General features: G+C 56.3%; 1 protein-coding gene across 5 annotated transcripts; it reads right to left on the bottom strand.

Moving 5' to 3' along the window:
• Positions 1-351: 351 nt before the first annotated feature.
• Positions 352-20,308, bottom strand: SIDT2 (SID1 transmembrane family member 2). 5 transcript variants are annotated; one of them, XM_061593140.1, is made up of 27 exons: positions 20,247-20,308; positions 16,888-17,009; positions 16,349-16,513; positions 15,932-15,977; positions 15,354-15,455; positions 15,170-15,253; positions 14,604-14,703; positions 13,065-13,130; positions 12,274-12,367; positions 11,740-11,810; positions 10,447-10,518; positions 10,150-10,224; positions 9,858-9,905; positions 8,707-8,825; positions 8,198-8,271; positions 7,573-7,639; positions 7,206-7,279; positions 6,935-7,058; positions 5,966-6,083; positions 5,423-5,559; positions 4,976-5,084; positions 4,345-4,421; positions 4,139-4,185; positions 3,398-3,503; positions 3,002-3,112; positions 2,075-2,188; positions 352-1,906 (listed from the first exon to the last, which is right to left on the bottom strand). In XM_061593140.1, exons 3-27 carry the CDS (start codon positions 16,444-16,446, stop codon positions 1,844-1,846), a joined length of 2,196 nt encoding a protein of 731 aa, XP_061449124.1. In that variant the 5' UTR covers positions 16,447-16,513; positions 16,888-17,009; positions 20,247-20,308; the 3' UTR covers positions 352-1,843. The 5 variants fall into 5 exon arrangements, with proteins under 5 accessions (XP_061449124.1, XP_061449120.1, XP_061449121.1 ...); XM_061593136.1 differs by lacking the exon at positions 20,247-20,308 and adding an exon at positions 19,242-19,982; XM_061593137.1 differs by lacking the exons at positions 9,858-9,905; positions 20,247-20,308 and adding an exon at positions 19,242-19,982.
• Between the last annotated feature and the right edge of the window lie 340 nt (positions 20,309-20,648).

Genomic DNA, 20,648 nt, shown 5'->3' with positions numbered 1-20,648 from the left:
GGATGGGAAGCACAAGCACCCACTTGACATTTTCCTTGCTTTTGTGTGTATGCTTGTGTGTCCCTTGCAGTGGGCTTTGCCTTGATGAGCGTACGGCTCCCCAAAACCCAGAAGTGTTACCTGCTGGGTGAAGACAAACCTTTCCCCTTTGGGAGAGGGCGTGGCGGGAAGAGTCTGGGGCCTGTGCTGGCTCACTTGTTTCCTCCTGCGTGGAGTCTGCATTGGGGCCAAAGGATTAACCGAAAGGGTGCTGTGCTGTGGGCCATGGAAGGAAGGGTGCAGCACCTCCTCCAAAGACAGACACGGACGCCCCCCACCCCACGCAAAAAGAGAGCAAGAAGGACACAAAAGGGCAAAGCACGGCTGTCTTTTATCTCTTTGCATTTGGCAGCTGAATTCATAGAAATGAACACTGTAATTTTGTTCTGCAACGTTTTACATGGAGAATGATTTAAAAAAACAAAAAAAACCAATCCACAATCCATAACCAGGAGTGGACAAACATAGGAGGGAGAGGAGTGCAACTCCTCCCCAGAAATAGCGCAGTGGTTGTGTGTGTGTCCTTCTCCACTGGTGGCCTTCCCTCGGCCACTGAGGCAGCCCTTTGGCTTGCAGGCCAGCGTGGCCACCCTTAACTGGGATTAAGAGAATGGCTATCTCTGCGTAGCTCATATCATGAAAAACAGAGGAGCGGCTCCTGGATCAGATTCCAGCTCTGGGCAGAAAACAAGAGTAAAAGGAGCAAACTTCAGGCAGTGCAAAGTAAACTGTCTGGGGCGACTCAGCTGCCAAGTCCTACCCAGTGGCAGGGCTGGGGAGGACGGACAATAAGAAGCAGACAGAGCCCAGCTTGACACCCCATATGAGGCATGGAAGAGCCCCCCCTCACAGTGTGCTTCAAGGACAGAGAGGAACAGGCTCCTCTTCCTGGGCATGGCTGTTGCCCAGAAGAAGGGAGGCATTTTTTTGTTGGCAAGAGGATCCACTGCACCCCCCCTCCCCCAGAAAGGCCACGCTTGGAAGGAAGGAAGGAAGGAAGGAAGAGCACCAGGTGTGGCATCATCACTGGTGTCAGACGTCACTCTCCAGAGAGAGGAGGAGGCAGCTTTGCCTCAGCTGCACACAGGAAGATGTGCTTCGTTAGGGTTGGCAAAGTGTACATGAGGATGTGGAGCTGGGCTACGGGCATTCACAGTCCTCCCAGGGTGAGGGCTCCCCAAACAGGCACCAGTTTGCCCTCTCCCCTCATCCCTGCTGCCCGCCCACTCATGACCCTGGTGCTACACATGCAAGCCCCTGGTTTGGCCCCTAACAACAAGGCCCCTCCCCCTACAAGGAGTCTGGCTTTCCCCACAGCCCCAGGCCCTGCGCCACATTGCCAGGGTGGGGTGGCAACTTCAGGACTGCTCAGGCCAGCCTCCTCTGAGGGGAGCAGGCAGGCACACTGGCCACCCTCAGGGGGAGGCCGCCAATGAGGTGCTGATTCTCTTGAAAGACTGGCCCAGCAGAACCAAGAGAGCCTGGCAGGGACTGCCCCTCATCCAGAGCTCTTCTCCGAGACGCAAGGCAAGCAACATCCCAAGCTGCCTAATGGCTGTGGCAGCAGCAAGCCCCATGAAGATGCACATGCTGAAAGAGCCGGGTGTGCACAAGCCCTGCACCAGCCTCGCTCGCTTCCGCAGGCTCTTCAGGACGCAGTTAAACGGGAAGGGACGCCTGCTGCAGATCCTGGCTCTGGCCAGGTGCCCTTGCGAGGCCTGTCCCCAAACCAGCAGAGACAGGAGAGGCCTTGTGCCCATCCCATGGGCGAGAGGCCACCAAGCGCCTGATCGGAATCCAGCCTCTAGAAGACATAGATCTTGTCACGCTGGACACAATCAAGATCATCATCCAGAGTCAGCAATACCTACAAGAAGGCAAAGGGGTGTCCGTGAACGTGCAGCGTACAAAGCCTCCCTGCTCGCTAACCTTTTGGCACAGCCCCTTTGGGCACAGGTGGTGCTAGGGACCACCGTGGGGGTGCTGCTATTTCCCACCCCTTGGCAGGGCACCCACAGCAGCTGAGGCCACCTACCAGGAAGGAGCCAAACATGGCAATGGATGAGAGGAAGTGCCAGACATCGTGGTCATCAAAGAAGTTGAGCAGGATGCAGTCTCGGTTATGCTCGCGGGATTCAGCCGGTGTTTTCTGTGAAGGGTCAGCAACAAGGCAGCCTGTGACACTGTGGCGGGAGATGGAGCACGGTCTGCACGGCCTCAGCGCTGCAGTGTAAGCGCAAGAGGAGCTCGGACTCAGCCCCCCCTTTGGGGAAGCTCTAACCCAGGTATGGGGAAGCTGTGGCCCTCCAGATGTTGCTGAACGACATCTCCCATCATCCCTGGCCACGGGCCACGCTGGCTACGGCTGATGGGAGTTGTCGTTCAGCAACATCTGGAGGGCCACAGCTTCCCCCACCTGCTCTGAGCCTACGGTGAAGCAGAGCAGGGCTGATCTTTTGCACAGTAGCTGTACGTGTTGGTTTTTTCGAGGACAACTTCTTCACCTTACTAATCACACTGGGCTGGAAATTGCAGCTCTGCCTTGGCCAGTTCTGGTTTATTTATAAAAATATTTGTATACCACTGTTTCATCAAAGCATCAAACACCAAAGCGGTTCACATCAAGTTAAAACAACAACCACCATACAATAAAAACATGGTTTATTTTACATTGTTTTGATTGTATATTTAAAGATTAACCATTGCAAAAAGACATCTTTTAATTGCCTGCATAAGGCTGGCGGAACAGGAAGGTTTTCAGCAGGCGCTTAAAAGTGAAAAGAGGAGGCGCCTGCTGAACCTCTCTTGGCAGAGCAGTCCAGAGAGCTGGGCCGATGCCACTGAAGGCTCAGTCTTGTGCTGACGTTAAATGCACCTCGCCAACTCTGGGGACGACCAGAGCCGCTCCTGCAGATGGCCTCAGCATCGGGGGTCGGGGGGATGGGGGGGATGAACGGCTCACCTGCCAGGTGCTCAGGCCTTGGAAGAAGAAGAAGAGGGCAAAGCCCCAGACGACGGAAGTGCAAACAATGCAAAGCAGCGGGATCAGTTTGAGGCGTTCGCCACTCCGCAGCTGCAGGGCAAGGAGAGCTGATCAGAGGCACCGAAGGGGACCCTTTGGGGGATGTACAGAGTTCGCAGCAGCAGGACAAGCACAGAGGGAGCACAATCCAGCAGAATCTACCCCTCCACAATGAACGGGAGCCCCCCTCACATCATCATCACCCCACCACCCCTTATTCCCTCTATATCTTGCTCTTGCTCCTCACAATGGGGCCCAGAGACAAGGTCCCGGCGGGACGGAAGGGTTGAACCCGCCCTGCCCAAGAGGGCCAAACGCTGCTATTCTAAGTGGTACCTTCATGATAATGTAGAAGGCGAAGTAGAGCAGGAGATTGCAGATGCCGATGGCCAGCAGGTAGGAGGCAAAGTCGTTGGGCCGCACGATGAGGCCATAGGCAGCCCTGCGAGGAAAGGGAAACTGAGTCAACGGGGCAACAGGGAAGGGCTCCTACAGGGTGAAAGCCAAGGGCCCTTCAAGACCGCAGACAGAGGCCCTGGGCAGCTTATGCAGCTCCATCGTCATCATCATGAATATTACAATGTATTTCTATCATGTATAATTATCGCTGCTACTCTGGTTTTCTGTTCAGCTGCCACTGCAGCAGCAGTGTGTATGCTGACACACGTAAATACGAAAGCAAATTCCACTTGAAAAAACAACAGTGGGTGAAAAATGGCAGGATAAAACAGGAGTAGATCACGTTAAACATTTAGGGGCTAGCAGCAGCCAGATTTTGAAGAACCCCAAATCTATTAAAACAGCAGGTCACATGTTAAAAGCTAGCCGATTTTTTTTTTTAAGTCTTCACCAACCATCTCACAAAGGGCAGAGAGGAGACCAGATGGTCTCTGGTGGGGAAGCATCCCACAGCCTCACCATCACTGAAGAGAAGGCCCTTTGTCTCTTGGACTCACGCAGATCTGATCTGATCTGAGCTCAGACTGCACCCCCCACACCCTCCTCATGCCCATGGATTGGCTGATAATCCTCCCCCGCCCAGGCCGACTCCTGTCCTGCCCACCAGCTCTTACTTACAGGGACCAGTTGATGACGTTGCCCATCACCAGAAGCACCATCCGATCCTGAGGACGCAAGCAGAGGGAGGCAATTGGGCCGAGTGTCTGCAGAAGAGGCCAGCCAAGCACCCACGCTGGCTCTGGCCCGGAGGGAGGGAGGGAGGGGGAGTTTCCATACAGCCCCCCCTCAAACCTTCCAGGAGAGAGGCAGGTACTTGTACTCACCACATACATGGGCCCACTGCACTGGCGGATGCAGTCCGTGTAAAGCACATTGAAGATCCTGCGTGGGATCCCAGAGTCTGTGGAAAGGTGGAGAGGTGGTAAAGCCACAAGGGCCTGCAAACGGCCCGGTGGCTGGCTTGGAGGGGGCCGAAGGCCTATCCTGGGCATGTCTGCACAATCATTTTCACAGCAATGAGGTTCCCCTGTCATTCTCTTGCGAGCTTCCTTACTCTGCCTGGCCCAGACTGACTCCATCCCCCACCCAACCCCAATAGGCTCAGCCTCTTCCTTCTGCAGCTCAGGGCCATCCAGACCTCCAAGAAACATCTCCGTTGGCTTCCTGAGCTACAGGCCTGTGTGTGGAGGACCCCCAAGAGACCTGCAGCCCCTGGAGAACAGGCATCCTACAGAAGGAAAGTTCACAGAAGAGAGGCACCGGCTGGGGAGATCTGCCTGGCAGTCCTGCACCGAGGTGGGAGGCTGTTCCCTGCAGCAACTGGGAATGGCCAATGGGCAACCTCAGAAGGCAACCAGTCCAGTGCTGTGCTCCTCTGTGTGCGGTGTGTGTTTGCGCATGTGAGAGAGAGCGCATGCCAGAATCCACTATGGGAGAGGGGCTGCCAGCACTCACCCAGTTTCCAGCGCCCCATGTAGTAGAGCTGCGTGCTCAGCAGCAGAGTGGAGAGGATGTGGATGACTGAGAAGACGACCCAGAAGGCTGTGTTGCCCTTCCCAAAGACCTGGGGGAGTGGGGGAGGGGCCCATTAAGCCACTGGATGCCACTGGAGCCATACAGAGTTCTACGGGGTGGTGGGCAAGTGGGATGAGCACAAGGAGGCCTCTTTTCTGACTCCCCGCCCACCTTAAATGGACACTAAAGTTCCCACTATTCCAAGAGACAATTGGGAGGGGGGCAGGGAAGGATGGAACTTGTTTTGTTTTTCAATGCAACGAATTAAAGCCACGCTCAGGAAAGCAGCCCGTTCCAGGGAGCGGCTCCAGAGGCCACTCTCCCAGCTGTCAGCCAGCTCACAGCAGCCTGCCCCGCGGAGCTCCAGGGCTTCCCATCATCACTCACCACCCCCACGACAGAGAAGAAGATGACGATGGCTAGGCAGGCATAGGCGCTGTAGGCACTGGCGTTGATGTCCGGGTGCCTCTTCTGGTACAGCTTCAGCATGCAGAGGCCGGCAATCATGTACATGAAAGAGGTGTCTGTGGGGAAAAGACCACCAGCACTTGAGTTCTGCGCTAGGACGGCTATTCAGAGGGAAGCAAAGTGCACTTCGCACATGTGCAGGAGGGCCCCAGCATAGCTATTTCTTCATATGCCCCAAGTCCAGCCCAGGTGGAACATATAAGGTGGGGCTGAGGCTGCCCTTTCCTTCACAGAACCCTTCCTGGAGATGCCCCCTCCTCCCCCCGCCTCAGATTCTAAGCCCGGCCATGCCCCTGTGATGCCCTCCAGCTGTTTTGCACAGCCATGGCTATGCCAGCTGGGTCTGATAGGAACTGCAGTCCAAAACAGGCAGAGTGCACCAGGTTGGGGACAGCTGCAGCAGCTTGAGCTTCAGGGCGCAGGTGCCCCTGGGCCTTGCCCCACTTCCAAGGTGGCACTCACCAAACTGGAAGTTAGTGTAGTTGGGGCAGACGTGGTAGCAGGCGCTGAGGAGCCCCTCCATCATGAGGGCGGTGCCCATGGCGTAGAAGAGGCCAAAGTGCTTGGGGATGCCACACTCCTAGGGGGAGAGGTGCTGCTGTCAAGGGAAGGAGCCAGGGCCCCTTGCCTCTGCCCACCCCACACGCTGGCACACATCATCAGTGGTTTCCGCACACACTGCCCACCCCTGCTCATGTCTGCCAGGGTGCCCGTCTGCTGTGGAGGGAAAGGGCTGAACAGTGGCAGCAAGGAGTAGGGAAAAAACTCTACACGACCCCAGTGAACAAGGGAAAGAACATTCTCCCAAAAGGAGACAGAGAGAGCGAATACACACACAACAGCCTTCACCAACCAGGCACCCTCCTGATGCCACCAGTGTGCACCTCCCATCAGTCCTGGCCAAGCAGCCACCACAGCTGCGCTCCCGTCAGCCCGACATCACAGGCCATGCAACTGGGGTGATGGGAGCTGTTCTCCAACATCAGCAGGGCACCACCTTGGCAAAGGCCGGTGTCCACAGTCCAGAAAGCAGGCCTCTCTTTTCAGTCTAATGCTGTTGTGCCTCACTATGATATATTCAGCTCATGTGTTTTTATTGCTGTCACAACTCTGATTACGCTGTTTATATTTGTATAGGTGTTTAAATTGGTGGAAAATACTGCATTTTGAACACTGGCTGCTGCATTTATTAATCAATAAAATACTGCTGTGAACGTCACTCCCGGCAGCTTCACCGGCAGCCCCCACTCTTCACTCTCCACTCCCTGCTAAACCTTGGATATACCTGTAGAACCCGGGACCTGGTACAGGGAGCACAACAGCATCCCTGGACAGGCGAGGCAAAGCAGGGCGCAGAGGCCGGTGCCGAGGCTGGAGGAAGGATGCAGAGGGCTGCACGGCCACACAGGCGGCTGTCCTCCGTGAACTCACCACAGCCTGCAGGTCGTTGCGCATCAGTGCCCGGTTGTAGTTGATCTCGCGCTGCAGAATGATGAGTAGGAACAGGAGCCCGAGCAGGATGTAGCCCATGTTGCTGAGGATGTTGTTGAAGGCGCTAGGGAGGAAACCAGGGCAGGAAGGTCTGCGTCTGGGCATTGTGGCCGAAAGCCAGAGAGGCTCCGGTGGAGCCCCTGACCCAGGGCTGCTGCTGCTACCACCACCCACACCCCCACCTTCTGGGCTGGGCCTGATCCTCCCCTACCTGAGGTTGCCCAGGGGGTGGGCACACAGGAAGTTGTAGTAGCAAATGTCTTGGTTCCCAGTAACGTTCACTACCTGCCAACGAGAAAGAAAGAAAGAAAGAAAGAACTGCTTCTTCTCCACCAGGGTACCCACTGAAGAGGATCGGACTGGCAGGGGTCCAATCCACCCCACGGCCCACCACCCTCTTGGGCAGAGGTCAGAGCCAGGAAGGTTGGGCACAGAGAAGGGAGCAGCTGCTCAGTGCTAGATGTGGGCAAAAGGAGGGTGCGCGAGACGACCAAGCTGTTGGGGTCCTTCGGGCACCCACATGGTCCTCATGCAGCATCCCAGCACATGGAGAGAAGCCCAGGAATGTCTGCACTTACCGTCTGATAGGTGATGACCAGCTGGATGACAGGCAAAGCATAGAACACAGCAATGGTGGCTATATTCCTGCAGGAGACAGAACAGGTAAGAGGCGGCACATGCCCCCTGCATGTGGGACATATCTCCACAATGATGCATGCAGTGGACCCCTGCCTGTCCCACCAGGGGCATTCTGGAAGGGCCCTGCAGCTCTGGTCATAGAATCACAGAATAGCAGAGTTGGAAGGGGCCTATAAGACCATCAAGTCCAACCCCCTGCTCAATGCAGCAAACACTCCATGCCACCACCTTTCCTAGGGACGGAAGGCAAAAAGGGGCTCTTCTTACGTTCTTATGGCTATCAATAGTTACTGGCTGCGATGCCTCTCTCCTCCCTCCACTGTCGGAGGCAGGTGCTGAGAATCGCAAGCAGGGGGAGTGCTGTGTTTGCGCTTGCGTCCTGCTTTTGAGCTTCCTGTTGGGGATTCTGGCTGGCCACACTGAGAACAGGAGGCTGGACAAGATGGGCCCCTTTTGCCCTGATCCGACAGCTGGGCCCTTCTAATATCCTTAAGAGAAACTAGCCCAGTGCCCAGAATGGCACAGCCACCCTTCCCGTCCATGCCCATCCCTCGCTTCTCTCACCAGAAGTAAATCTGGTATTTCTTTCGCAGCACCCGCTTGTCCTTGCGGGCCAGATCCGCCACGTACAGGTATTGCTGCAACAAGAGGCAAGGAGGGGGGTGAACTGTGACGCTCCTTGGGAACCGTCCCTCCCCCCCACACACACTGAAAGATAATCCAGGCCTGAAGGCTGCAAGGCAGGCCAGCATTTCCAAACCATGACACCTCCTGCAGACGGCTCCCACCACCCGTCTCCTCTGACCCCTCCACCCCTGGCCTTGCAGGGACACTACAAGAGCCGCAGGCAGCAAGAGGTGCCTGCAGATCACTCTGGGTGTCTCAAGCAAGCAAGTCACGCCACGGACAGCTAATTTCCTTCTGCTCCCACCTCACATCTCCACAACTTGTTCTAAATGGCAGGTGGGGGCACCATCACTGCCAGCCCTCGACATTCAGAAGCAGGTCTCCCCACAGCACTGGTAGGCAGATGGCTCCAGATGGCCTCCACCGCCACCGCCCCCTTTAGGCACCTTGGTGCGGATGACGTTCTTGTCCGAGTCGATGTCGGCCAGGGTGTCATAGTCATCTTCTTCCACAGAGCTGAGCGAGTCGAGCCGCGGGCGCCCAGCCATGTTCTCCAGGGAGCGATCTGCAGGCAACGAGGGGGCAGCGTCACTGCCAAGGCACAGGGCGCTTCCCCCTCCTTTGCCCATGGCCAGCTGGTCTGCCAGGTGCCCCCAGGGGCCACCCAGCCCAACACGGCTTTTTTGGGGGGACGCACGTGGCAGCCTCCGTGGCAAAAGATAAAGGTCAGCTCAGCCCATCATCAAATTAGGAATGCAGCTGACCTCCTGGCCGCCCCATTTCTGGGAAGATGGCCGCCAGACTTTATTTATTTATTATTTTATTGATATCCCGCCCTTCCTCCCAGCAGGAGCCCAGACATCTGGGCAGCAATGGGGCCAAGAAGCCCCCTTGCCAAACACGGGCCTCACAGTATCAGCAAAGGCCCTCCCCCCGCCTGGAGGACTTGACCCTTTGCTCCTCCCCTCCTCTCCCCAGCAGCAGCAATCACCCTGCTCTGGAAGGGCCTAATCCACGCAATTACCTGGCGTGGGGGTGGATTCATGCAGATCAGCCCCCCTCCTTTGCGAGCTTTCTAAGGGGCCTTGTCTCTAGGAAAAATAAGCATAGCCACCAGTATGGCTAGGAACCCAAATTTACCCACAAGGATTGAAGAAAAATACTGGAATACTAGATGTGACAGGTTCTCCATTCTGACGCCCCTCCCAGCTTTGTGGTTCAGTCTGGAAGCCCCTTAGAAAGCTACAGGCTGCTCAAGATGGAGCGGGGGGGATTGGGGGTGTCTTTGCATCACATTCCTGGTGCCAGGGAGCATCTTTGCCAGCTGCCTGCACACTCTGTGCTTCATTTCTCTCTCTTTCCCTGCCCCCCTCAAAATCACTCCAGGGAAACTTGCAAAGTAACCAAAGTCTATTGTGAACATCTGTCTGCAATCGTCTGCTTGGCCTGCTCCATTCCTCCCCTCCCCTCTCCGGGGAGGCCAAAGGAGTCCTGGAGGGCAAAGCACCGCCTCCTCCCTTGCAAGTGGCAAGGCTCTGGGACCAGGAATGGCATGCCTGATTGGCAATGATTGTCCCCCCTCTCTGCCAGCATCTACCCATTGCAATGGCCCAGTGTCTCTGCCGGTGCTGACACGCATCCTGCCCTTGAAAGGAAAGGAAAGAGTTACACCGAGGAGTCAGCTCTCGGGAACCAGCACAGAAACGCCAACCGACTGTCAGGAACAAGGTCCAAGGATCAAGAAAGCCCAGCTCAGCCTCTGCACCCACCTTCCGAGGGGACAGAGGCCCCTGCCCCCCACCATGCAAGCATGCACATCCCAGGCATTTGAGGGAAGGAAGCCCGCCCAGGCACCCCCAGACGCCAGCTAGGCCAGGTAAGCGCCTCACCTGTGTAACTGTACGATGCTTCTGTGGAGAGCAGGCTGTCGGTAACGTTTTCGGTGCTGGCCGTGGAACCATTGTCTGCAACAGCATTTGGGGAGGGGTTGGGGGCGTAAGTGAGGGAGCAGGAGCCACGCCCACAGCTGCAGAGGAATGTGAGAGAGGAAGAGGAGGAGGAGCCCTCCCCCCAAGCAACCCCTTGAAGCATCTTGCTTCCTGGGCAAGCTGGCAGAGCAGTGAAGGCATCTGTACCCACAGCTGAGGTGGGGTGAGGGGGAGGCAACACCTGTGCCCGGGACTCACCAAAGGAACCATAACTGTAGCCATTGTAAGGCTGGTGCCCCAGGAAGGAGTCTGGGGTGATGTGGGGATGCCCTGCAACAAACCATCAGCAGTCAGTGACCATGGGGAGGGGGCCGGGCAGGAGCAGAGGGCAGCCGACGGGCATGCAAAAGTGGCGCCCCTCCTTGGCGGTCGTGAACCAGGGAAAGGTCTCGGGGGAAGGACCGAGAGGAACAGAAAGAGCAAGCTGCTTCCCCCCTCCCCCCAAAAAACTTCCCTGCCCCAAATCTCAACTGGCTGAATGTTTCTTATTTCGCTGCCCAACCCCCAACGTTCCTTCAAAGTGGGGTGAGCCAGAAGAGGCCCCAGCTCACAGCTCTGGGGGGAGGGGGGTTTCCTCTCTTGCCTGCCTGTTCCTAACACCTCTTCAAGGCAAAGACAAAAGGCTGCAGAGAGAATTCTCTGCTGGGAAGTGAAGAAAAGGAAGAGGGGGCTCCATGCTTACCAAGGAGAGAAGCTGAGCGTGGGGTGCCCCAGAAAAGGAAAGAAGGAAGGGAGAGAGGGAGAGAGAGAGAGAGTTACTGATGCAAACCCAAACTTTAGTGGCCAAGTGGTGTCGCACCACAACTGGTGGATGCTGCGCTGCCCCTACAGAGCCCCAGAAGATGCCCGGGCAGGCCTGAGCTGCCTCTGGCTCGCAGGCACAAGTGGTACCAGCACGGGGAGTGGCCATGCCTCTTGCCAGTGCAAATCCCCACCCTATGAAAAAGCTGGAAGTGCCAGGCACCAAGAGTGGCCTCTATCCATCCTGAAACAGGCCAAAGCCATTTGGACAACGAAATAAATCCCATTCATCCCATGAATGTAGAATTCTGAGTGGGAGCTGACAAGTCTGGATTTGCACAGCTCCACGGTTCTTTCCCCCCACTTTTATTAGGGTGGGGGGAAGGTTCTAGATCTCCTTGATTTTGGAGACAGATTTGAAAGCAGAGATTCAGCACATGGCTGCAGCGCCTGGGGGCTGCAGATTTGTGCCCTGCACAGGTTGCCCCCTTGCCCTTCTAACATCACCCCTCCCCAAACATCCCGCCCGCCATAACTGCTGCCCACCTCCTTTGCTCAAAGAGCTCAGATTCATCAAAAGCTCTGTTATGGGTAGCACTGCACCTGAAGCCAAGTGAAAGTGGACATGCAGCCAATTGCCAGGTGGCTACAAATGGTTTCAAGTGCAGAAATTTCAGCGTGGAGAAAGAGCAACCCTCCACCATGGTGCCCCCAGGCTCCTTTTCCCCAACACACACACCCATCACCCACCAGCTTCAGTGCTGGGTGTGTCTACGGCAGCCAAGAGGCCCAGCTGGTGTAGCTGCTTCTTCTTCTGTTGCCTGTAAAGTAACAAAGAGAACCTCAGGCTACTGCCTCCTTGGGGCAGAGAGAGAGAGAGATGGAGGGGGCAGAGGGAGCCCAGGATGGCTCTGGGGGAGTAGGCTGGGCTCCTTGTCCCCTAGAGAAGTGGCCACACTAGACCTTTGTGAAGATTTGAGGAGGCCAAAGGGCAACAGCAGCCTGAAGTCACAGGAGACCCTTTCTGTGAAGCCGAAGTGTCCTACCACACATCAATCCAGACAGCAAGTAAAGAGCAGAGAAAATTATTCTGCCAGACAACTCTTGCAAGGGAGCCAAGCTGCACACTCAATTCCTGGACACCTTAGGAAGGCAGATGGTGACAAGGGCCATGCCAGGCTGGTGGGCGGTCCTGACAGCAGCTGGAACACTGACCTGACTCCAACGGCAAGCCAAACAAGGAGGGGAGCGCCACGCTGTTGACGGGCGCAAGGTAGGACTCACCTCCAGTTCTCCCAGCAGGCAATGAGCACCGTCAGCATGTAGAACGAGAGGAAGACCCCCAGGCAAAAGAGCATCCCGTTCACATAGACCTGTGCTGCAGGGAAGGGGGTGGGGGAACAGGAAGACCGTGTGGAGGGGCAGCAGCTGATGTTGGAGCTGCTGATGAGCTGACAACGGGGCAACCTCCAAAAGGCCTCTTCCCAAGTGGCGGGTGGGCTGCCTGCCTCTGTCTACCAAGCTTCTCCAAGCCACACACTCCATGGCCTGCACTCCTTTTCTGTTGCTGACCATCCATCTTATGGCTGACAGATACTGGCAAATATCTCAGTGAAAAATGTCTAGTGAAAAAATTAGACACCCCCGGGCAAAATCCCTGCAGGGCGTGTGCCACTTTGGTACCGCACTCAGAACACAATCTGGGGCCACACAGAATCAGAGTTGGAAGGAACCTCAAAGATTATTTTCTTTGAGAAAATCTGCTGCCTTCAGCATCCCTGGCAGAGGCCGTGCAGCCTCTACTTAAAAGTTCACCACCTTCTGCGGCAGCCCGTTCCACCAGGAAATTCCTCCTAATGTTTAGCCTAAATCTCTCCCTTGTAATTTGGACCCTCTTGAGCAACAGAAAACAAAATCGCTCCATTGTCTGTGCGACAGCCCTTCAAAGCCAGACAAGAGTAGTCCAGAACCAGGTCCAGATGAGCTGCAGCTTGGAGCTGCTCTCCCAAGTCTGGGCTGCTCTTCCCTCCCTCACCAGTCCAAACGGGTGCAGCTGCCACCCCAGGGCTACTTACAATTGACAGCTGGTGACACCACAACGTCCAGGGTCTTCTGGCGGTTGCCTTGGTCAACAGGCTCGTCTGAAAGGGCAAAAAGACCATGCTTGGCCAAACTGGAAGCAGCACAGCCCACTGCCCTTCCCCGGGATGACCCCAAGAACATCTCCCTGGAGGCCTCTTCAGCATGGGAGCCTGCAAGGAATATGGATCCTGCCCGGAGCTGCACCCTGTCCTGGAGCTCCTCTTGGCAGCTTCCTACACCCAGACGCTGCCCACTCTTTGGGGATCCCATGTGCACCCTTCAGTCAGCATGAAACCCATTTCCTCTGACCATGCCTCTCTAACATGCCCTCTCGTTTGTCGAGGGGTCAGCCACCGATTTGCTGTCTGCACAGGTGTTGGTGAGGTAACAGGTTTATTAAAAGAGGGTGATATACAGATCCCTGAAAGGCTCTTAATGCAGTCCTGCAGGAGCGGTGCCTCCTCGTTTCGCCTGGAGACCCATGCGGGGAAGGCCGTTCAGAAATAAACAAATAAACAAAGGGAAGGGGGAGAGGCTACCTTGTGCTTAAGGGGGGCAGTGCACAGTTCATTCGCTGCATGTATACAACACACCCACCAGATTTCCATCGCTATCCTTTCCCCGTAAAAAACTAAATCCAGATGTTTTCAGAGGACCTACTGTAGGCTCCCTGTAAGGAAGCTACCTGTTGGGCACTGTTATTAGATGCGCTACGGGTTTGAAGGAGTCAGTGGCATGCCTGGGAGGATGCAGGATGTAAGGCTGCCAGGTGGGAGGGGGCGGGTGAGGGAATGAGAGATCTGGGGGGTGGTCTGAATAAGAAGACAAGAGTTTTTGTTGCTGGGATTTGGAGTGGGAGGAAGGAGGTTGTGTTGTGGGAGGGAAAGGGTGGGTTACATATGAGTTAGAGGGGGAGGGCAGGCAGGGAAGAGAGGACTATGCATGTACTATTTAACGTCTTGTATTTCAATAAAGTTTCGTTGTTTGTTTAAATTCCTGCGCGTCTGCCTGGCCACATGGGCTACCGTATCGGGATCCTACTCAGTTCCTATTGTGCTGACAGGGCGCACCAGGGGTCACCTCCTGGGTGGGACGAAAGGTGGAAAGGCTGGAGCTTGTGGGGCAGAGAGCGCATCTGACCCAGGCTGAGGCAAGCATTCCGCTGGGTGGGGATTCCCTGAACCAAGTGTGGGGTGTCAGGAGGGAGAATCCCTGGTGAAGGGCGGGTTCGCGACAGTCACTTAGCACTTTGTCTCCTTGTCATCCTCCCCAAAATGATTTGGAAATGCTTCCTGGTGTGGTTTTATTGAATTTCCAAGCAAAGGATTGTTTACTCAGCAACAGAAGTCTCCAGTGACAGTTTGTAATAAAAAGAGTGAGATAACAACATGCCCCACCCATGGAACGCCCATCCACCCAGTCTCCATCTTGTGATTCCGCCAAGGGCGCCACCTAGTGGCAGGGTGAGACAAAACAAAACAGAGGCACCACCAAGGAACAGAACTATGTTGAAACCCCTCCCCCCTCTGTACCTTTGGAAAAGGGGTAGTAATGCAGCGCCCCTCCACAAGCTTCGTCCTCAGTCTTCACCACGACCACCACGTAGAAACTATGGCTGGGAAAATCCTTCTTCTGCACGTTAAAAAGTGGGGGGCAGGGAAAGAGCAGGATCAGGCACCTGCTTCCTTGGACTGCCGAAATCCTTGACGACAGGTGGGCAACATGCCAAGTAACAGGCTCTGAAAAGACTGCAGCGTGGGGCATCCCGTCTCTCTTTAGAGACCTTTCAACCGCCCCCCCCCCCCCGAAGTTCACAAAGAGTGGTGGACAGAGTTTCTGAGGCTGGACCCAGGTGGCGCAGCCTCGTTGTTTGCCAACCGCTGAGCCAGAGGGATTGTGGCAGTTGCACAGAGCAGCCAAATAATCCGTTCTCTCTTCAGCAAGGATCACTTCCTCAGGAGTGCCACAGGCACAACCGATACCATTTCAAGCACCTGCTAATTGATGCCACCTGACCCCAGAGATGCAACGGAGAGCCCGCCAGCTGCTTCCACAGGGCTCGGATTGCATCCTTCCAGCACCCAGCAAGCAGACTCACCTGCACCGTGATGGCTGCCTTCTTGGTCATGGTCTGGTACATGCCAATGAAGGCCACGTTATTGTCCAGGTCGTAGACGGGGCACTGAGGAATTAAGGAAGAGGCAGAGTTATGCCACTTTGGGCAGCAGCGAAGAAGATGGCGGGACCCCTCATTCCGCTCCCCCCGGTCGCATCTTGCTTACCAGGATGTCCTGGATGGAAATGACAGAGCAGGGGAAGGCCATGGCTGAGGTCACCTTCACAATCACCGAGCCCACGTCCTCCGAGAACTCGTACTTGAAATACTGCCCGGAAGAGAAGACAGGCAGGACTAGCCACAGGCAGCCCCCAGAAGGTCACTGGCTGGCACAAAGCCCCCCCCAATGGCCCTTCCCCCTTTCTCTTGCCACCCAGAAGAGCAGGGTCAGCAGCAGCTCAGATGTTGAGGACCACGTGAAAGAAAAAGCCTTTTGTCTCTGGCCCTGGAGAGTCCCGAGCAAGCCAGCCTGGGCTCAGTAGGCAAAGAGTCTGAGCTGGGACAAGGCGGCGCCTTCCTGCATTCTCATGACAGAAGAACACCAGAGTCACAGACCCTGGTGTGATATGCACATAACCCGCAAGGCAACCTGTCCTTCCTCCCCTACTTTGCCTGCAGATGCAGAACCCACAAGTCCTGGATTCCTAAACTGAAACTTCAGACAGACACGTCTCCTCCTTGCAGTTACCATCTGTGCTCTTAATCCTTCCTCCCAGCAGAGAAAGGCACCTGTGAGAGACTCACCTGTGGCTGGGCTGCTGTGGCATTGAAGATGAAGTGCTCGCTTGTTCTATGTTAGGGAAAAAGAGAGGAAAGGCTTGCAGTGAGCATGTGTGTACGTGTACACACGCAGCGTTGATGATGGCTGGAGGAGCAAAGTTTGACTTTGCCTGGAAGTTGCATCCTCAGAGAGAGAAACCCAGTCCCCTAATTTTACATGAGAGTGGGTGGGAAAGTGAGCCAGGAATAGCTGAGTAGCTCTGCACATGCTCAGAAGAACCCATGATCCATTTCACACCCACAGCTGAAAATGTTGTGTCTGAGCCCAAACTGTTCCCTTCTCTACCCCCACCCCCTCGTTATCTAAAGAGCACAGTCCCAGCTACCAGGGGACGTGGCCAGCTGCTTAAGGCCACAAAGGCCAGGTCAGGCCTTGCTCACCTGAGCACAAAGCTCTCCACCCGAGTGACCCGCAGCTGATAGGAGGTATTGTTCAAGGAGAGTGTGGAAACGTCAACAAAGAAAAACTGCATCTCCATTTCAGTCTTGGTCTGGGGCTGGCACAAGGTGCGGCTGACATCCTGGTAGAGGTACTTTCGCTGGTACCTGAAGGCCAAGGGGAGGGAGGGCGTCAGCGCACACCGGACTAGCCCCCGGCAGACCCATACTCAAGGGCCCAACAGACCCCTCTGCACAACCCAGCTGGGATAGGAAGCAGGTGAACCCCTTCCGGCACGAGGGTCATCCCGGCAATAGGTCTCAGTCACTTTGTCCTTAGCCGCAGCTCGAGGGGTGCAAAGGACCCTTTGAGACAGTTAGAAGCTGTTGCATCCCTCCAGGCTAGAAGCAGCTGCTTGCTCTGGGGTGGGGGAGCTCTACACTCGGTGCCCACCCCCACTGGCTCAGGCAAAGAGGACCCTAAGGCTTGCCCCTCAGCAGTCTAGGGGGCCACCCATCCCCCAGGGGAGCAAGGTACTCACAGGCCCCTGAGGATTAACGGCACCTGGAAGGACACCACGGCCTCCTTCTGCCGCACCACGAAGAGCACAGGTGTCTCCTTCTGCTCCGAGAGCACGTTCACCGACACTCGGACGCCCTCGGTCTGCAGGACAAGGAGAGAGCCGGGGTTTGGTGCAGGATTTTGCAGTCAAGAACACAGAGCTGCAGGAAGGGCAGGGGCACCGGTGCACTCAGAGGCAGAGCAGCTGCCTTGCATGCAGAAGGCCTGGGCTCAGTCCTCAATGCTCTTTCCAGGTAGGGCTGGGGCTTTGAAAGACCCCTGCCTAAAATCCCAGAGAGCCACTGCCAGTCTGTGTAGACAGCACTGAGCCAGATGGAGCATTGGGAGTGACTCTGTATGGCAGTTTCCTACATTCCTACAGCCCACCTCATCCTTGGACCTTTTGCCTGCTCTCTCCCCCACTCCCCAGGCCACCAGCTGCAGGGGCTGGAGTGCAGACAGAGCCCTGCTATGCGGGCTAACGATGCTAATGAGTCTGGCTGGCAGGCGCCCAAGAAAGCACTCCACATCCAGCCTCCTGGGTCAGCTCTCGTAAAAGCCCGCACACCAATTAAGACCTGCCCTGCGCTCCTATCTTTAAAAAAGGCCGTGGGGGGGTCAGGGAAGCTCAGGTTGCCCCGTAACCCCACCCTTTCCCGCTCTGCCACCCAAGATGCTAAGGCGTGCACAGGCTGAGGGTGGTGGTCACTCTGCCCCCTTTTGTGGGGCAGCAAGGACAGAGCAGAGGAAGGGAAGCAGCAGGCTGCTGTGTGGGGCTGACCTCTTCAGGAGCAGAAAGGGCCAGGCTGTGGGCGAGAGAAGGGATCCCGAGACCACGTCCCAGGAAGGCTGCCCTGGAATCTCCCACAGACTGGCAGAGGAGAAAGGCTGGCCTGAGCCAAGGAGGAGCCCCAGGTGAGTCCTCTTCTCAAGAATCCAGGAAGAAGACGAGATCCCGCACCCTTGCTGAGGTGGAGTCCAGAGTCCCTTGGCTAGGAACTCCTGGCAGCTACCTGCCCCCTGCCCCCCACCACTGGCACGAGAAGGCACAGAAAGCAGCCCTGTTGGAATGGGGAGGAATAAGGACTGCAGGCACCTGTTTGTGCCGGCACTGAATGATTTGAATTGGTGCCAAGGAAGCAGAAGGCTTCTTCTGCCTGGCACAGGACGAGCAGCACCAGAAAACTACTTGACTTAGTTTTTCCTTGTTTTATAAAACGCACGTCCTGCCCCTCCTCCCAAAGGAGGCCAGCCCAAAGGTGTATCAAGGGACATAAAGAAGAATTATTTCCTGGACTGTAACTTTTTGATGTGTGAAAACTCTCTCTCTCTCGTTTAGCATCAGAAACAGGGCTGACAAAGTGGGTCTCCCATCGCATCGCTCGGTAGCTGCCTGAAGGGTGCTGCTGCGGCTGCTGCACGTGGTGGATTTTCACCTGGGAAGAGCAGCCGGCCCACAGCTTTCAGGCTATGCATTCTCCGACTCAAGGAAGGGGGCCACGTGGGGGAGGCCACCTTTGCTCTTTCCTTCTTGGCTGCAAACTTGTGCGGCGCCCTGGAAGCCCCCAGTCCATGGCCAGGTGCCCAGAACAAACAGACTCCTCGCAGCCTGGCTAAGGCTGCAGTGCAATAGGTGTCTCCTCAGAAGTAAGCCCCATTGGGTTCAATGGGACTTACTCTCAGGTAAGTGTGCATTGGACTGCAGGCTAAAGTGTCACACCCGGAACAGCTCACAAAACACAAAATGAAGGCTCCAAGGAATGCTGGAGGCCAAAAGTGGTCAGGATCTTGAGGGTCACCTCACCTTTGAGCCACCTGGGGGGAGGGAGTTTAGGATGGAGCGGTTGAGGTCCTCAGAGGGACAGCTCCATGGCGTCTTTGGGAGGAGAAAAAGGAGATGCCTCCTCTTGAGGTCTAGGAACTTGAGCTCAGTTGATTTGGACAAGAGCAGGAAGCCTGAAAAGGCTGCGGGGTTTGGCAACAAATAATGAGCAGGTAGGGCCGTCGGGCGGGCGAGGACGTGGCTCTCTCGCTCGGGGACAGATCTCTCTGCCCACCCCACCCCTGCGTTTGGCAACCATCAAGGCCTTTCCTGCCGCCCTTCGAGAAAGGCCCATGGAGAGCGCAAGAGGGCGGGCGAGGGCTTCCGAGAGGGCAGCCTGCTGCCTAGCAGAACCAATGCGCCCCTCCCGCCTCCAGCTGGGTTGCGGGGGGGGGGGACAGGGGGCTGCTGGCGCCCACCCATTTTTCAGCGGGGTACGAAACTGGGCAATCAGCAGAGCTGAGTTCCCAGCCTGGGCCGCCGCGCTCTGCACGCGCTCAGAGACTCCTCACCCGGTTCCGCGTGACAGTGTGGTTAAAGGCGTAGATGTTGAGCAGCTGGCCGTTGACGGTGTCTGTGTAGAGTTTGTCGAAGTCGGCCTCCTTCTGCACGACTCTCTTGACGTCGCCGCCCGCCGCCGCCGCCCCGGACCACCACCACGACCCTGGCCCCGGTGGCGGCAGCAACAGCAGCAGCAGAAGGGGCGCTCCCTGCGGGCCTAGCATGGCCCCAGCCCGGCAGGCTGGCAGCGGCGGGAGCCGAAGCAGCAAGCGGCGTCGGCGGGAGAAGCCACCATGCCCGGCGGGGTGCGGCAGCCCCGAGGCGCGGCGATGGGCCTCCCGTCCTAGGCTGGCGGCGAGCGTGGCCCCTTTAAGGCTCCGCTCGCTACTCTGTATCGCTTGCGACTGGCCACAGGCCGCGCCGCCAACACTCGGGCCTGCCCGTGACGTCAGCGCAGGGGCCCCGCCTCTTTAAAGGGCCAGGCGGCGGCCAGACCCGAATCCCCTTCGCAGGCGGGTGCCCGCTGGCCAAGCCAGCAGGAGCGTTCGGCTCTCCCCGGCCTGCGCCCCGCTACCCCAGTCCTGGTTGCCGGCTGCGGAGGCCCCGGGAGCTGCTGGCAGCGCATGGGAGCAGCTGTACCCGTCCACACGACGGGGAAAGGGTTTCCGCGGCGCCACGACGGCTGGCGAGGACGCGCCGCAAGCAGAGAGCCCGAGCCTGTCCGCCAGCCCGGCTCCGCGGAAGTGCCCGCGCTCGCTGACTCGACAGGAATCCTGGTGGCCCAGCGTGGGATGACTGACAGACCCTGCCCCCTGCGACCTTGACGATCGTGACTGGGAGGGCACGGGGTGGCACTTAAAGGCTTCCAAATGTTTTTGAAATGGCTACAGGTGTTGTAAATAGAATTTTATTTTTATTTTAAGTTGTGTAGCCCTAATTTTTTTATGATTGCCGCCCTGCCCTCCTTTCCTTTGGGAGGAAGGATACAATTTAATTAATAAAAAATGTCTCCTTACTAGTGTCAGGAATTAAGGCTGCTGATCTGCATTGAATAGTTGGCTTCTACTTCCCGACGCTGGAAACCGACTATTCAAAGCAGATCTGCAGCCTGAACATCGACAAACCTTTACCAAATTTGAACTTTGCACTTGCTTGTTTTTGGTGGGTGGATTGCATTCCCTGCATATCCAGTTATCTCCCCCGCAGCCCTCTGTGTGGTTTGCTTAACATTCAGGCTGAGGAAGAGTGCTGGAAAACGTGAAGGCTTGGTTTGGACTTCCCTGACCTTTACTGAATGGCTGCACTTTAGCCATGGCTCTCCTTCCTGTTTACCAAAACTTGCAGAAATACATTTTTTAAAAATTCCATCAATTGGAGTTGGTCTGAATAAAGATATTATTGCAGTGTTTGGATTCCCA

Source organism: Rhineura floridana, chromosome 12 (genome assembly GCF_030035675.1).
Source record: "Rhineura floridana isolate rRhiFlo1 chromosome 12, rRhiFlo1.hap2, whole genome shotgun sequence".
Classification (NCBI taxonomy): Eukaryota; Metazoa; Chordata; class Lepidosauria; order Squamata; family Rhineuridae; genus Rhineura; species Rhineura floridana.
Note: the sequence above shows the minus strand (reverse complement) of the source record. Positions and strands in the feature narration are given on the sequence as shown.